The 15,955-nt window shown below is 33.4% G+C and overlaps 2 protein-coding genes across 2 annotated transcripts; one reads left to right on the top strand and one right to left on the bottom strand.

Moving 5' to 3' along the window:
- Window positions 1–2,366: 2,366 nt before the first annotated feature.
- On the bottom strand, window positions 2,367–4,314 carry LOC134240611 (bombesin receptor subtype-3-like). The gene has a single exon (XM_062722691.1). The coding sequence runs from the start codon at window positions 4,245–4,247 to the stop codon at window positions 3,303–3,305; it is 945 nt and encodes a 314-aa protein (XP_062578675.1). The 5' UTR covers window positions 4,248–4,314; the 3' UTR covers window positions 2,367–3,302.
- Window positions 4,315–13,795: 9,481 nt separating this feature from the next.
- Window positions 13,796–15,221, top strand: LOC134240610 (thyrotropin-releasing hormone receptor-like). Its single transcript, XM_062722690.1, has one exon. It carries the CDS (start codon window positions 13,825–13,827, stop codon window positions 14,974–14,976), a length of 1,152 nt encoding a protein of 383 aa, XP_062578674.1. The 5' UTR covers window positions 13,796–13,824; the 3' UTR covers window positions 14,977–15,221.
- The last annotated feature ends 734 nt before the right edge of the window (window positions 15,222–15,955 follow it).

The following is a 15,955-nucleotide window of genomic DNA, read 5'->3' as shown; positions in this document are numbered from 1 at the left end:
AGAAGCAGTGCAAATGGATGCATAAACAACCCAATATCTACGAAGTTTCATGTGTCAAATACCCCTTATGAGGAAATATTATAGTTGGATATTTATAAAATTCAAACCTTTATCATTCCATTGATATACAGAAGTCTGTGTAGCAAGCCTCCATTTTGTTTCTTAACAGGGGTCAGTTTTGCTTGTCCCTCACCAAATAACGTCTTGATAACTTCATACATAAAACTTTGTTTTGCATAGTTAAGGAGTGGCATTTGATGACATTTTCCTAATTCATTTGCCTGTAAGTTCATAAAAAATTGGTTTATTTGTTTTTTAATGTAGTAAGCCATGGAATATAAACTAGGGTTGACACTGTGTAAGGCATAATGCCTATTAGATGCATGTTCCAAATAAATTTTACATTTGATAGGAAATGTGAGGACTGGGGTGTTATTTCATCCCATACTTTGGATGACACTACCCGTGAGATTAGCCTATGTTTTATCCATGGGTGGGTGCTTTATCAATAGCACTTTTGGTTTATCTGCATATTTGTTAAAAGCAGGAAAACATTTTATACTTTATAGAAGTGTCAAAGTTTAAGTATCCACACCGGTTACTATAAAGACGGATGTTAATCCCCCGGAACGTGTTTTTTAGAGAAACGGAGGGCCTAGCAGTTAAGTGCTAAAATTCCTTTGACAATTTTAAAACTGGGTCCTATATTATGTATGTCTTTAAAGTAATGTCTGTGTAACTCACTATGGATCCGGATTTGTAATGTACTTTAACCGATCACCGTTTGCACTTTCACGTTCAAGTTCAAAGAACAACATCAGATTAATTTCATGATCCCCCAGTCCTTACAACTTTCAGTCAAAAATTAGTTTGAAAAAAGCCTCTGACGACTGATTGTGTCACAGATGTTTAAAAGACGCAGATAGCAAAGATCTTATTTTTTCACATGACATTCTTTCTTTCGCCATTTCAACATCAACAGTGCGTCGTCATCAGTTTATGCGTCATCGGTTTGAATAGATATCAGAATCATTTATTATGTTTAAAAAGGGTTATCTCAAAATTGAAAAAAAACTAAACGAATCGTATGAGATAAGTGGAAGATCTGTAACTGTGTGATTTGTTATTGGCTTTATCGGCAAGCCTCGCGAATATATATATCATTTCAACTCGTTGCAAAAAGCCAATATCAAATCACACAATGGAGATATACTCTTTTTACATTGTGATGCAATTGCATTGTGGCATGAAAGTGTGATGGCATGTCAAAAATTAAAGCTTTGCAAATTCATGACCTTCAATTTAATTGATTGAAAATGAGAATATATATCATCTGTATAGATATACATGTGACATTGACCTTATCTTATTAGCCTGAAATGTATACCGTCCATACTTTTGAGGGAATCTTTCAATTTAAAAAAATTGAAAAAATCGGACCTTGACCATTTAGATGCTCTATGTTTTAAGATATCTATAATTATTATGCAAAAAATTCAATATGGCAGAAATATGCCCCCAAACATACGTGTATTAAATGTGTATCTCCATATACAAGAAGATACCTGTGATACATATGATCTATTGAGATTAGATATTATAGAATTAATTTCCCGGACAAGTTGCTTAATATTCTCCTAAATATGATTATCGTATTATCTGCTTCGTGATTGGTAGGCCCGGGTTTGATTCTCGTTCGTGGCGCCGCGTCAAACGTAAGACGTAAACATAGGTAGTGACTGTTCCTTCGCCAAGCGCTCGGCACTAGAAGTGAAAGTCACGAGTTTTTCGGATATGACCTTAACAACGCAGGTCCCGTGTTAGTGGCGGATCCAGAAATTTTGAAAAGGAGAAGGACGACCAGTTTGAGGTCAGGGTAGGCGCCCACAGCCACACAAAAAACATTGATTTATCAAATATTGTGCATTTTTTTGGACACAAAAGGTGGGTCCGGACCCACTGGCCCCCCTCACAATCAGCCAGTGCGTGTCACGGTAGGCGTTGGCACGATAAAGAAACCTCACTGCTCAATGGCCCTTAGTGCCGCGTATAGGTCCAAAATTGAAGCCCTTCACCGACATACTGTGACGTCTCTGTATGAGTGAAAAATTATGGGTCTTTAAACAATATACAATCAACCAATCTTCTAAAAAAAAAAAATAGCCAGGTATGAAAGAGATGTTTCAGACTCTGATGTGTATAGCATTTCTAGTTGAAAAGGTTATATCGAATCGAATCAACGTTGGGATGAAAATAAATATTGTATATTGATAAAACATTCTTTATTTTTATATTGACCGTCTTTCCCTAGTAAAATTCCCTAATAAAGTGATACAACTTTATTAAAACAAATTAAAACAGCTACATTTACTATAATAGCATTATGTGACAAAATGTCAATTAATTGCTTTTCAAAGCAAATTATACAACAACTGCAGTAGACGTTTTGCTCAAATTATAATGAATGATGGGTATTACTAAATGGAACATAAAAAATAAGACACACAATATTTCTAACGTCTGGTTTCCATGTGAGGCAATTCAAAATGTAAAAATTAACATTTTCTGTTTTAATGGAGTACAAATGTACTATAAATATACAGATAGAAAATAAGGATTTATACAAAAAATACAAAAATAATTGAGAGATTCTCCAATTCCGTTTTTTTTTTCAGATTTTAAGATCTCATATTGTAAACATGTTTTATGCCCCCTCTTGCAGAACGTCATTTTATGCCTACGTCACAAATACACAATTACCACGTCAATCACCCTATCGGTTGAAAAATACCTTCAAAATCAGTTATGTACAATTAAATACAGGTTTTTAAACTTATTTCCTAGATTTGATAAAATGTATTGATTTTGTGAAAATAGTTGCTTTAAAGGATAAATATGCTTTTTAACTACGATGCGCAAAGTATTACGGACTGGAAATACCAGTTTGCCCCCTTTATAGAAAAAAACATAATTTCTTTTACTCAAAAAAAAAAAATTTATAAATTCTACACTGAAATTAAAATAATCTATTTACACATGTACATGTAATAATTGTAATGAACATCACTTTCTTTCTGTGAGAAACTCAAAATGACTCAAATTTGCCATAAGTTGTCATCATTTCACCTCTGAAAACTAATGTCTGAAAATAACATGACAACATGAATTTCGCAGTTCGTGTCTAAATTTGGTGTCAAAAAACCAGTAAATGTATGGATTAGCAATATGATTCAGAAGATTAAAGCGGAGACAAAAAAATAAAACATTCAGCTTATATCCTGTAAGAAAGAAAACATTGTAATCTACAAAACTGTAGATTTGGGTAACCTGGGTGTCGTCAGATACGTAACTACGTAAACAATAATGATGACAAGAAACATAAGAGTAATTCTCTGTCTCGCTTTTAATTTCCGGTTTCTGACAGTAATTGCGTTGTTGCAATGTTCAATGTTATTATGTCTCACATCTGTTTCTGGAAGTTCCTCCATTGCAATATTTTCATCATCAGAGATGCGTCGTTCTGCAGGATTGACATGATGACCGTAATTACCATTATTTTGTCTTGGAGGTGACAGTGTTCTATACATAGCTCTAATTACAGGGATGTAGAGGTCAGAAGTAACACAAATATTTCCTAAGGTAAAAAAGAGTAAAACTCCTAAGTACGATATCATCTCTTGAACTTCTTCGGTACTAAAATTTCCAGCTTTACAGAAAACTATTTCCTCAGAGATGTTAAATTCGTTCAATTTAAGTTCCTGTCCAATTAATTTCAAAGATGGAACTGATGGCCCAAGCGATATTAGTAACATAAATAACAGAGATATTTTGCACAATTTCTTCGTCATTTGCCTGCCAAATGGACGACAGATTAATAGATACCTTTGTAGCGCTATCGCAAGGATTAATATAGCGGAAAAACCTCCAGTAAAGAGAATTAAAAAATACATTGTTTTACATAAATGAACACCAGGGTAATTATAGGACATTATATTCTCCAGATGAAAATGGATTGCATTCAAAACACATCCAACAAGATCCACAAAAGCCAGAGCTGGAATAAAATATCGAGAACCAGATTTATCTCGTATATATTTACCGTACAGCCAAAGCACAAGAGAGTTTCCAAATATTCCGAACACAGCTCCGATCATTTGTACTATTGTATTGGGGAGTAGTTTTTCCGAATGCTGTTTGGAGAGAAACTCGTAATGTTTGACCAAACTGTACTGGAACGTTTTATCCATATTTACATTTTTACTTAACGTTGTAACTGAGGTGAAGACTAGTGACAACAGTAAGAAATGATCTGGAAAAAAAACACCTGGTGTTTTATAAATAATATTTAAATAGGATGTCTATAATTACACTTAAAAATTTTAATTGAAATAGCTTTATAAAAAGTAGAATTCCTTCCGGTAAAGCAGATAAATAGATGTTTCTAGTGTGCTTAAACAAGTAATAACTTTATATTACGTAGTATGTAAAGGAACTGTACAAGTGTTTGTAAACATAGGAGGTGTAAATGACCATTGCAAGATTTTCTTAACAAGATCCCTTTTCATAAATTTCCTTTACGATGTTTAGCGCGGACACTTAAATATGCTCTTCTTCTCCATTTTATTTCACATAGTTTCATGATGATAGGATCTTCATTTCCTATATTTGTCATTGCTAATTACAAGTAAAAAAAAAATTGCCGTGTTTTCCTCCGTGTCATATTCAAGTGCTTGTTTTTTATCATGCATCATGATTTTTTTATATAACAAGGTTTATATGCTATTAAAGTCATCCATCAAATTTTTTGGTTAGAAAATTATTATTTTGGATGTTTCAGCGATTCAAAGTTTAAATTTCTCAATATGCATATTTTGATCGCCGATGTTGCGCGCCATTGCTCTGATGACAAAGGTGTCAGTCCTGGTCAAGCGAAGTACTTATTGTGTTTACAGAACGGCTCAATGGCTTAAAACCCTACTAGAAATTAAATAAATGATAATTGGTTAATTGATAGATAATTTGATATTATTTGTGGCGTTTGGATGAATAACAGCGCAGGAAAGGTTTTAGGAAGGTTTTTTACCTGCTAGGGACTTGGTAGGTGCGTGGATTTATCTCCATTCAGAGCATTCGTTAATGTACGATCATAATTTTTTCTGTATTTTATAAAGTATCTATTTAATGGAAATAGTATTTTTCAAAAAATAATAATTTATCAATAGGCATTTTAAAAGTCCGGCACACACATCATGCACTATGTGTTGTGAAGTTCGTAATGACGCACGGCGCCATTGAAGATGGAAGTGGCCTTTCTATCAAATGATGTCCGTTGCTGGAACAGATAGAAGATACACAGGATCTGTTTATGTATACTTTATTAAAATAACGAAGAAAGAAAATAACGACAATTTTTATAATTATTTAAGAATTCAAACGTTAATAATTCGATCTATTCAGTCGATCGAAGTCAGGAGTTGTCATTAACGGCTTCGTCTTCAATGCCCTATCCTCCTTTCACTGTATGTGTTTTGTTTATTTTTCTGTTGTAGAAGTTAATACATATAAGATTGAGCATCCATAGCCAAAGTTATATTGTCAATATCAAAATTTCTTCCAACCTAGTGGTGTATTCTTTTTATTTCTTGCAAATATCTATACGGTAGATGTTTTCGTGCGATGCGCTTTACGAGGTATATTTGCCAATTGACACCTATAACGCTTCAGTACCACGTGACCCCTATCTAATTAGTGGAGATTTTCAATCTGAAGACCCTACATTACGGACGTATTATGGCTTAAATACGACAGTATAAAACATTATTTCATAATTACACGATGATTATATGTTCCAAGAATATAATAGTGTTTATTTTTTAAGAAATTTCGATGCATGATAAAAACCCTTGGTGTAAAAAAAAAATGCTAAAAAATAACACAAACATCTACTTCTTAATCTAGAGATTATTTGGGAGAAAATTAAAAACATAAAACTTTATTATAAAAAAAAAAGAGTGGTTTAAATGAAGAGGAATATATATTGTGCACTTTTTTGTAAATTTTATAAAACATTATATGAAAAAAATATCAAGAAGAGAGCACATATCTTTTTTATCAGAAATTACAAAATTTAGGGCCTTTATTAACTTCCATACTTTAAAAACAGAAATATTCGTTTTTGATGCATAAAAATTCTTTATTTTTTTTTTTTAACAAATGCAATTATAAACGAAATAAAATTCTAATGGTAATTCTATATGTTTATAACATTTTGTAACTTACAAATACAAAAACTCTGGCAAACGAAATTTTATCCCAAGATGATATTAGCTTCTACAGTGGCTTCAGATTGAAGAAATGCATGATTTAATGTTTGATGCAAGTATAATGGACATTCTTTGAAAATAAAAGTTTAAATTGATTGAGTATATTTACATCAGAATGATAAAGAACCCTCACTGCTCAATGACCCTTAGTGCCGAGTATAGGTCAAAATTTGAAGCCCTTCACCGGTATACGGTGACGTCTCCATATAAGTGAAAAATTCTCAAGAGGGACGTTAAACAATATATAATCAATCATTATGTTTTTATTCCAATTAAAAAGGGTATACTTGTTATCTAGTTGCTGATCCTTACCTCTCGTAAGTTCTTTTGTCGATGAAATGATCTTGTTAACGAATACAATCTATCATGGAGGACAATTCTGTCTGAAATGTTCATACAAATTTTTAGGCCATTATTTATACATAAAAGAGTTGGTTGAGTTTTCTGTTATTTACCAAACATGACAAAAAGTACAAAGCGGATGTGACCGATCAGCAAAGGATCTTCACTCTTCCATGGCACCTTATCCTGCCTCTATTGATTTAGGCGTCTGTGTTTGCACTGACCTTATTTGAATTATTAAAGTGTGGAATTGAGGTGAAATATTGTTTGTTATCTCCATAGATTTCAGTCAGAAATAAACTACGGAATTTTTTTTTACAGTATCATTGACAAAAGCAATATCATTGCAGTATCATTGACAAAACTGATTTTTTCTTTACCTTACTGTATGGAATACGTCAACGTAGTTTACTTCTTTTCTATTGGAAAAAAAATACTAATGACAAACGTTCATATAACCGGATAAACTGCCCAAATGTTCAAAGGTTTATAAAATATAATATTTAGCATAGTACATCAAAGCAAAATGAGCTGCATTTTTGAGAATTTTATTTTGCTTGTAAGATGTGTTATAATGATAAATCTGTATATAATCTAAACTCTTATGATCAATAAAACGAAAATAAAGTTTTAAAATATTTCAGAAGAAATATTTCTGTACAACAAATTATATAGTATTATATAAGCGATCATTATTGTACAGGACGACAATAATTCATTTTTGCTTCAATCAACGCGTAAAAAAAGTTCTTCATACCAAATATTAACAACAGAAGTATATAAATGTTCTATTTTTCTGTCATTGAAATAATTAATTACACATTTGCAACATTTTTTCCGATGTCAAACATGCAGCTCATATTGCTTTAATCTAAAACTTGTCTAACGACGAAAGAACTGTAAAAGGTCGTTAATCAGCCAGTTTAATTTCCTTATCAACTTCTTCAAAAAGTTATTGGAAGCGCATTGATTTATGTAATCAGAATCATCTGGTCAGGATACATATAGAGAGAGGTGTTTTAAAAAGTAAATGAAAAGTTGATGACAATAAAATAAGATAAAAAAAAAAGTATGAACGGGAAAAATTTTCAAAAATAGATAAACATTCAAACATATCATCATATTCTGGCTTCCCTCTGTATGGGGAAAAAACCAAAACAACCAAAAAGAAACGATAAGACGTATGATAAAAAAACAAAATGAGCGTAATTTGAAGAGATTGTTAACTCGTCATTTCAATAAGTATAAAAGATGTCTCAAAAAGTTGTACAAAATATTTATAATTTTATAAACATGAAATCAGTAATAATCAAATTTGCATTGACATAATTCACTCAACAAAACTTAAAAGTGTTCATTCTTATAAATGTATCTATTTAAAAACTATAGGAAAGAAAGTTTTGATATTTTCATATTACTATAACCAACAAGTCTTTTCAACGATAGTTGATTGATTGATTGATTCTGTTTAACGTCCCTCTCCAGAACTTTTCACTGATATGGAGACGTCAACCATTGCCGGTGAAGGTCTGCAAATTTAGGCCTATGCTCGGCACTTACGGCCTTTGAGCAGGGAGGGATCTTTATCGTGCCACACCTGCTCTGACACGGGCCCTCGGTTTATATGGTCTCATCTGAAGGACCATCCCATTTAGTCGCCTTTTACGATAAGCAAGGGGGTACTGAGGACCTATTCTAACCCGGATCCCCACGGGGCAAACGATTATTGAAAGAAACTCAATTATCACCGACGGAAACCATTGTCTCTTGACGAAGCTAAAAACAATTTATCCGTACTTTGCGGCACGTGTTCTGTATAATCAGTATCTTTTTGTGTAATGTTTAGAAATTTGTTTAACTAAAAACATAAAACATTGTCGTAATGACCATTGAGAAAGGGGGGGAGCCCTTTGAATGTTAATAACTGGATCATCCTTGCATCATGTTTCACTTACTTTTACTTTAGTGTTTAGTTGTCCTTGATATTACTTTTTAAAAGTAATAATAACCATTAAAACCCATTTAAACACAATTTTCTAAATGTTGTGCCTTAATTTCATCGCCAGCTTATCACAATTGTGGAGCTTTGGACTACATGAAACCAAACCGGGGTTGATCTGAATCTTCGTCTGAGGCTAAGGTTTCGCGTCACAACAAGGCAATTTTGGAAACACAGAAACAAACATCTTTCATGACGAGAGGGCATTTAACAATTTTATATCATCTCAAATAAGTTGAACCATCATTAAAGCGGTACGTTCTAAAGACCGCATGATATTGACCAAAAGACATGTGTGTGATGATACACTGCCAAATCCGAAGATTAAAACCTATTGATTTTTCTTATAAGGAATGTCAAAGCCCCCCTCCATTTCAACTGATCTGAAAGATTCATTCAGTAGGTGTGGCAGCAGATGATACAGTGCATTTAAAGCTACACATGAAAATAATATGGTAATGAGGTCATAATGAGGTATTTGACGTCATGACAGTTGCTCCGACCTTATTGGTCCATATAAAGAAAGAGGAATAAATAGAAAAATCCCTATATTTGCAAGAATTTGTACTTTTGACGATGTGCACTAGCTCCCTAGATCAATCACTGTACATTTCTGTTTTATAAAATAGCATGTCTTTAAAATAATTCTCTTTTTAATGTGTCGCTTGGCTGCATCGGCTTCAGCCAAGAACTTCCAGTCAATGACACAGACAATGACAATTCGGGCAATTTTTAAAGAGAATATAGATAAAATAAGAGGCATGCCATTGTTTTATACCTTTTAAGAGAATATGAGGAAAATATTTTGGAAAATTGTGGAAATTCAGACCAGGTGTGTATGTGAAATTAGGTACAATATGTAGACATGATATTGTTTATATCATGGAAAAAAATGAATGTGTACATGTTCATTTAGATCACAGTCAGTGAATAACTGTGATGCAGTGCCTTGTGTGTACCCCCCCCCCCTTCCCCCTCTCTCACACATACAAAGCTGCACACTATTTAAAATTTTAATAGCACTAAAGATAAAGAGTTCTTGTCAATTACCTCATTTTCTTTGAGACATTAGATATGTATAGTAATTGTACGAAAGCCCAGAAGGCTCATTCGAGATTCGAGTTTCCAAATACCACATTCGAAATTCGAGATTTGAAATTCGAGTTTCGAGATTCAAGATCCAGACTGACCAATCAAAATCGGGTTCAACATTTGATTACTCACCTTTAATATGTTTTACTAACAAGAAATCGTTTAATATAATTATTATATCAAATGGGTCATTGTATTATATTACATTGCAAGTAAGAGTATTATGTAATTTCGAAGGAAATTCAAATAATTATTGGATTTTTAATCAGCTAGATATACTTCAATCTACATTATAAATTCTTAAATATTAAATAGATTACATATATCAGGAGTAAATATATTTTTGTATTGTACATTAAATTTTTATGTATTTCCTCTATTAGGAAAACCACAGGTACTTGTGGACGCCCCCCCCCTTGATATTCAACCCTAGGGCTTTTTGGACATTTTTTTTTCACAAAATATATCTATTACACTTATTCATCATGTATACAATATCAAAAAATTGTCAAATCTCTGAATAATCGCTCAACAACAAAAAAATATCCAACTATACATTATAAGAGAAAGATATGCCACTCCAGTCTGTTTACGTTGTATCCCCACTGGTATTTCTACGTTTACAAACATGCATTTATTTTGTTTTAACGTTAAATGTCTTTTCACACTATCTCTACTTATATTTCTGTCTTAGTCCATTGAATCGGACTGACTCTACATCACGTAATAAATCCCACATTTTCTCCTCAAACAGCATTCTCTCTTGCGAAGTGGTTAATAAATAGTTTTTTTTTTTGGTTGAGCGATAATTCGGGGGGTTTACACCAGCGATTTTCGCGTATTGTAACGTTACACATAATGAATAAGTATAATAGATATAATTTGTGAAAAAAATGTCCAATATGCCCTTGGGTTCAATATGATTAGGGGGGAATGGAGGTCTTGTCCAAAAGTACCTGTGTTTTTCCTAATAGAGGAAAAACATAAGAATTAAGATTAGTCGACAATACAAAAATATACCCCCCCCCCTGGAATTTGCATTGTTATTTGAATAAGACTGTATACTGAAGCAAATAAAAAATGACTTTGGACACCCCCCCCCCTTAGAAAACATTGACCCCACAGCCCCACTATCATTGTTTTTATTTTGTTGATTTGTTTTCAGTTTTTTTTTCTTTGCTTGTCAGGAAATTCTGGGCTGGAATTTCTTTGACTGAGGTGTGAACCCCCTCCCGAAAAAAAAAATCTGGATTAACTCCTTTAGCTATAGGCAAACTAAATGTCACATCGACAACGGGAGATAACTTCACAATGTGGCATGCGATGATCTTTGACCCTTCTTTAACTTTAACCTACTCATTTATGGCTTACTTTACTTCAATCTATACTTAAACTTGTACTTACCGACTGTCATAGGACCTGTCAACTTCATAAAATATAATCCAATTAAAACACAAAATATATTATTTCAATACAATACACCAAACTGCGCCATGTGCTTATAATCCCATTCGGCAAACCTTGGCTGATTCAATCGCCTTATTAGATGAAGTGGGAATCGGCCGAGGTGTGCCGAGTGATGCTGAATCTAACAAGAAGCCCGTGGGCCTTATAGGTCACATGAGTATCATGCAGCAACTTTCCAAAAATTGAATATGATTCATGTTTTAAATTAAAAGCCATGAAATTCACAATTTTGAGAAAGGCACCATTGTTTATCAAAATTATACACTCGGCATGGTTAATTTGGTTACCTAATATCCATAGGAAGACGAAAGTATCAAAGAGGAAATGCATTTCTACTTATAGTGAATTTCAGTCCCTGGGTCAGGGCTTCTTGTGTTAGGGCGGGTCCATAGTTGAGCTCCCCATCCCAAAGGAACCACTGACCCTGGGGCCACATCTTTCAAAAATTTTGGAAATTCTAAAATATTTTATTTCATCATGCTGTTGATTTATACCAAAGAGCAAATTTCAAAGACTTAAATTATTTCAGCCTACGTTACCCCCCCCCCCAAAGTACCTCTGTCCCAGGGGCCAGGAAATTAACCATTTTTGGAAGAAGCAGGTTTTTTGTCATAAATATATACTAAGATCATTGGCATTTTACCCAACAGTAAAGGAAAAGATTTTCAAAGAATTCATGCATTTTCATTATATAATCATTAGAGCCCCGCCCTAACACAAGAAGCTCTAACACAGGGACCCTGAAATTCAGAAATCTCAAAGAGGCATCCTTCCTCCTCATGCATGTAACTAGGTACAGAGTTTATTGGTTTAATACTCAGGTGCTAAAAAGAAGAGTTTTAAAGAATTTGTGTATTTTAAGTATATAATCAATAAAGCCTCGCCCTGACACCAGAACCCCCAACCAAGGGGCCATGAAATTCACAATTTTGGAAGAGTTAGCCTTATTCAGCATAACTATGTACTTGGTTAGTTTATTTATTACTCAGGAGCAAAGAAGATTTTCAAAGAAATAATTCATTTTTTACCATAGAATCTCTATAGCCCCATCCTAGCACTAGAACTCCTGACCCAGGGGCCACGAAATTCACAATTTTGGAAGAGGCATCCTTATTCAACATAGCTATGCACTTGGTTAGTTTATTTAATGCTCATGAACAGAGAAGAAGAATTTCAACGGATTTTTGCTTTTTACTAAAATCTATATAGCCCCACCCTAGCACTAGAACTCCTGACCCTGGGACCATTAAATTCACAATTTAAGAAGAAGCAGTCTTATTCAACATAACTATGCACTTGTTTCGTTTATTTAATGCCCACAAACAGAAGAGAAGAATTTCAAAGAATTTATGCATTTTCACTATATATTCTATATAACCCCGCCTTGGCACCAGAACCCCTGACCGTGGGGCCATGAAATTCACTTTTTTGCAAAGTGCGGTCATTTTCAACTTACCTATGTACTTGGTTAGTTAATTAAATGCTCAGGAGGAGAAAAGAGAATTTCAAAGAAATAATGCATTTTCACTATATAATCTGTTTAGCCCCGCCCTAGCACCAGAACCCCTGACCCTTGGGCTATGAATTGCACAATTTTGGTAAAGGACTCAATGCTGATTACGATCATACTAACAGTTTGACTGCTTGATGTCCAGGAGTAGAGAAGATTTATAAAGATTGTAGTAATTTTAGTGGTTTTTGCCCCTTCCCCCCTCAGGCCCCAGGGGGACCGGGATCATGAAATTCACAATTGTTGTTCACCTTTACACATAGATGCTATATGCCAAATTTGGTTGAAATTGGTTTATCACTTTCAGAGAAGAAGCCAAAAATGTTCAAATGTTAACGCACGATGCACGACGAACGACGCACGACGACGGACGAAAAGAAATAGCAACAGGTCCCCTCAGTTAACTCAGGTGACCTAAAATATGATAATGGGTGACGTAACCCAATGTGATGTAGAAATTTTCCAGAAGATGTTTACATGTAAACATGTATAGTACAAGAACATATTTTAAATTAATTCATAACAAACGATGTTTTAATTAGTTTTCCCATCTAGCCTATTTAAAAACGAAACGTACGTGCTATGTGTCTGTGGTCCGGGGGGATAGGGGGGTGGGTGGGTGGGGGGGTTAGTAAATTTAAATTATCCTATTATGAGCAAACCATTTATCAAAATCTAATTTACATCAAAAAATTTATTCTTTTTTTCAGACTGGTAATAAATTAAGCATATAAAGTACTTATAAGAGGTTCTGAGTTATAGACCACATGGGTCACAGGGTATGGGAATTTCATACTCAATTTGATGAATACATGTTCTGTGTAAATTATAGAATTATTTTGACTGTTTCCTCGGAAAGCCCAATATGTAGAAGTGTGTATTTAGAGACAAACACCTTATTGTGGTATTACTGTGTCATGATAGCATCTAGTTCTTTTTTTTCTCCTCTCTACGATTACATTCGGAAGCTCCTCTTTAACAATAAAGCTTGTGTGTGTTTTTATAAACATCCTATTCAGATTTGAATTGATAAAACATTGTTTCCTTTTGGTTTTCCCTCACTGTTATAACTCGACTTCAACTCTCTTACAATGTTGAGTAGAATTGTAAATATGAAGGAGACGTACTCTTTCGCATTCAATTTCAGTATGGACGAATATTACGAGTTTCTCTCCGAACAGCATTCGGAAGAGCTACTCCCCAATACAATATTGCAACTGATTGCAGCTGTCTTTGGGATGTTCGGAAACACTCTTGTTCTTTTGTTGTACGGTAAATATATACAAGATAAAAGTGGTTCTCGATATTTTATTCCAGCTCTGGCTTTTGTGGATCTTGTTGGATGTTTATCGAATGCAGTCCATTATTACCTGGATGATACTGTGTACTATAATTACCCTGGGCTCAGTTTATGTAAAACATTGTACTTTTTGATATTGTTCACTGGAGGATTTTCTGCTCATTTAATCCTTGTGATTGCATTGCAAAGGTATCTGTTCATCTGTCGTCCATTTGGCCAGCAAATGACAAAGAAATTGCGCCGAATATCAGTTTCAATTATATTTTTGTTCTCCTTTGGTTACTCACTTCCATCATCGAGATTGATTGGACGAGAATTGATTTCGAACGAGTTAATTTCTTCCCAGCAAGTCATTAGTTGTAGATCTAATGATTTTAGTTTCAAAGGACATCGAGTGATGATCTGGTACTTGGGGATTTTACTACTGTTTATTTTATTAAACATCGGTGTTACATCTGCCCTGTACATTCCTGTTATTAGAGTTCTGTATAAATCTTTTTCGCACGGAACACCAAACGATCGCAATCATCGGGATTACAATGCCAATACTCGTTCTGAAGAAAGGCGTATATCCGATATGGAAAATATTGATATGGAGGAACGTCCTAAACAAGATGTAAGACGAAATAATTTTGAACATTGCAACAAATCAATAGACGACCGGAACCGGAAGTTAAAAGCGAGACAGAGAATAACCATCATGTTTCTTGTCATCATTATTGTGTACATAGCTTCGTATTTGACGACACTCGTTACACAAATCTTCGCCTTTGCAGAGCGCAGTGTTATGGACTTAAAAGGATATAGGCTGAATATTCTATATTTTTGTCTCCGTTTTAACCTTCTGAATCATATTGCAAATCCATACATTTACTGGATTTTTGACATCAAATGTAGACAGGAACTGAGAAAGTTGTCTCGTTATTGTATCTTCAAACATTAGATTTTTGCAATGAATTCATAAGCACTATTGTTTTTGTTATATTTTTGTCAATTTGAGTTTCTTACTGAATGAAAGCAAAGTTCATTACAATTATTAAATGTATATAACAGTAACAGAAATAATGTTCATTGTGTTAAAATTTTCTTTGAATATCATCAAAATTCGAAATCGTGTCTACAGCGTATATTGGACATAACTAATACATATATCAGGCGGAAGCATCTGTTGAAGAAATAATAGATATATACCGGATGCTTTTCTACACATACAAAATTACAGTTCTATTTCTGTTTGAAGCCCCCCCCCCCCTTATATATTATGTAATATATTGAGAAATATATCATAAAACAAATATTTGTAATTAATAAGATTATCATTGGGTAAAATTAATGGAGAGGGATTTTAAACTAGTAATCTATGTCTGCAACTTAATCCATTTCTTATTTTTTTCATGATGAAATATGTCATAATCGAATTCAAATGGAAAGAAGTCTTAAAAAATAGATCCTGCTATTTCTATTTTTAGAAAGGATCATTTCCCTGTTTCATTTCATATAGTTCAGACTTTCGAACTTTACTAATGCTATAAATAAAAAAAAAACAACACACACACAAAAAGACAAATATTTTTTACACATTTACGAAACCAGTCACCATTTTAATCTTCTACGTTACATTACTTATTCATGCCGGTATTGCTTATTCGCTTACAAAATTGTACAAGAACTTCGAATACCTTTTTCTCGTTTTACACTTTTTTTCAATTTTTATTTCAATGGTACTTTGTCATTTAACATTTAATATTAAGAAATTATGGAAGATTTTTTTTATCTTACACAGAGCATAAGTTCATTATTATCGAGTTTGATTTTTAAATTCAAATTAGATTAGTTATTATATACTAGAATTAACTCTTTTTCTTTGGATATATATATATATATATATATATATTTCACTTCCTTTTTGTAATTTATTTGTT

The sequence above is a fragment of the Saccostrea cucullata genome, unplaced genomic scaffold, assembly GCF_032062105.1.
Source record: "Saccostrea cucullata isolate Sc308-1 unplaced genomic scaffold, CSIRO_AGI_Scuc_v1 ctg3154, whole genome shotgun sequence".
In the NCBI taxonomy this organism is placed as follows: Eukaryota; Metazoa; Mollusca; class Bivalvia; order Ostreida; family Ostreidae; genus Saccostrea; species Saccostrea cuccullata.
The sequence above is the reverse complement of the archived record's forward strand: the minus strand, read 5'-3'. Positions and strand labels throughout refer to the sequence as shown.

What these genes read in the sequence shown, in the direction of transcription:
- LOC134240611 (XM_062722691.1), bottom strand. Translation starts at nt 4,247, where the DNA reads ATGGATAAAACGTTCCAGTACAGTTTGGTCAAACATTACGAGTTTCTC.
- LOC134240610 (XM_062722690.1), top strand. Translation starts at nt 13,825, where the DNA reads ATGTTGAGTAGAATTGTAAATATGAAGGAGACGTACTCTTTCGCATTC.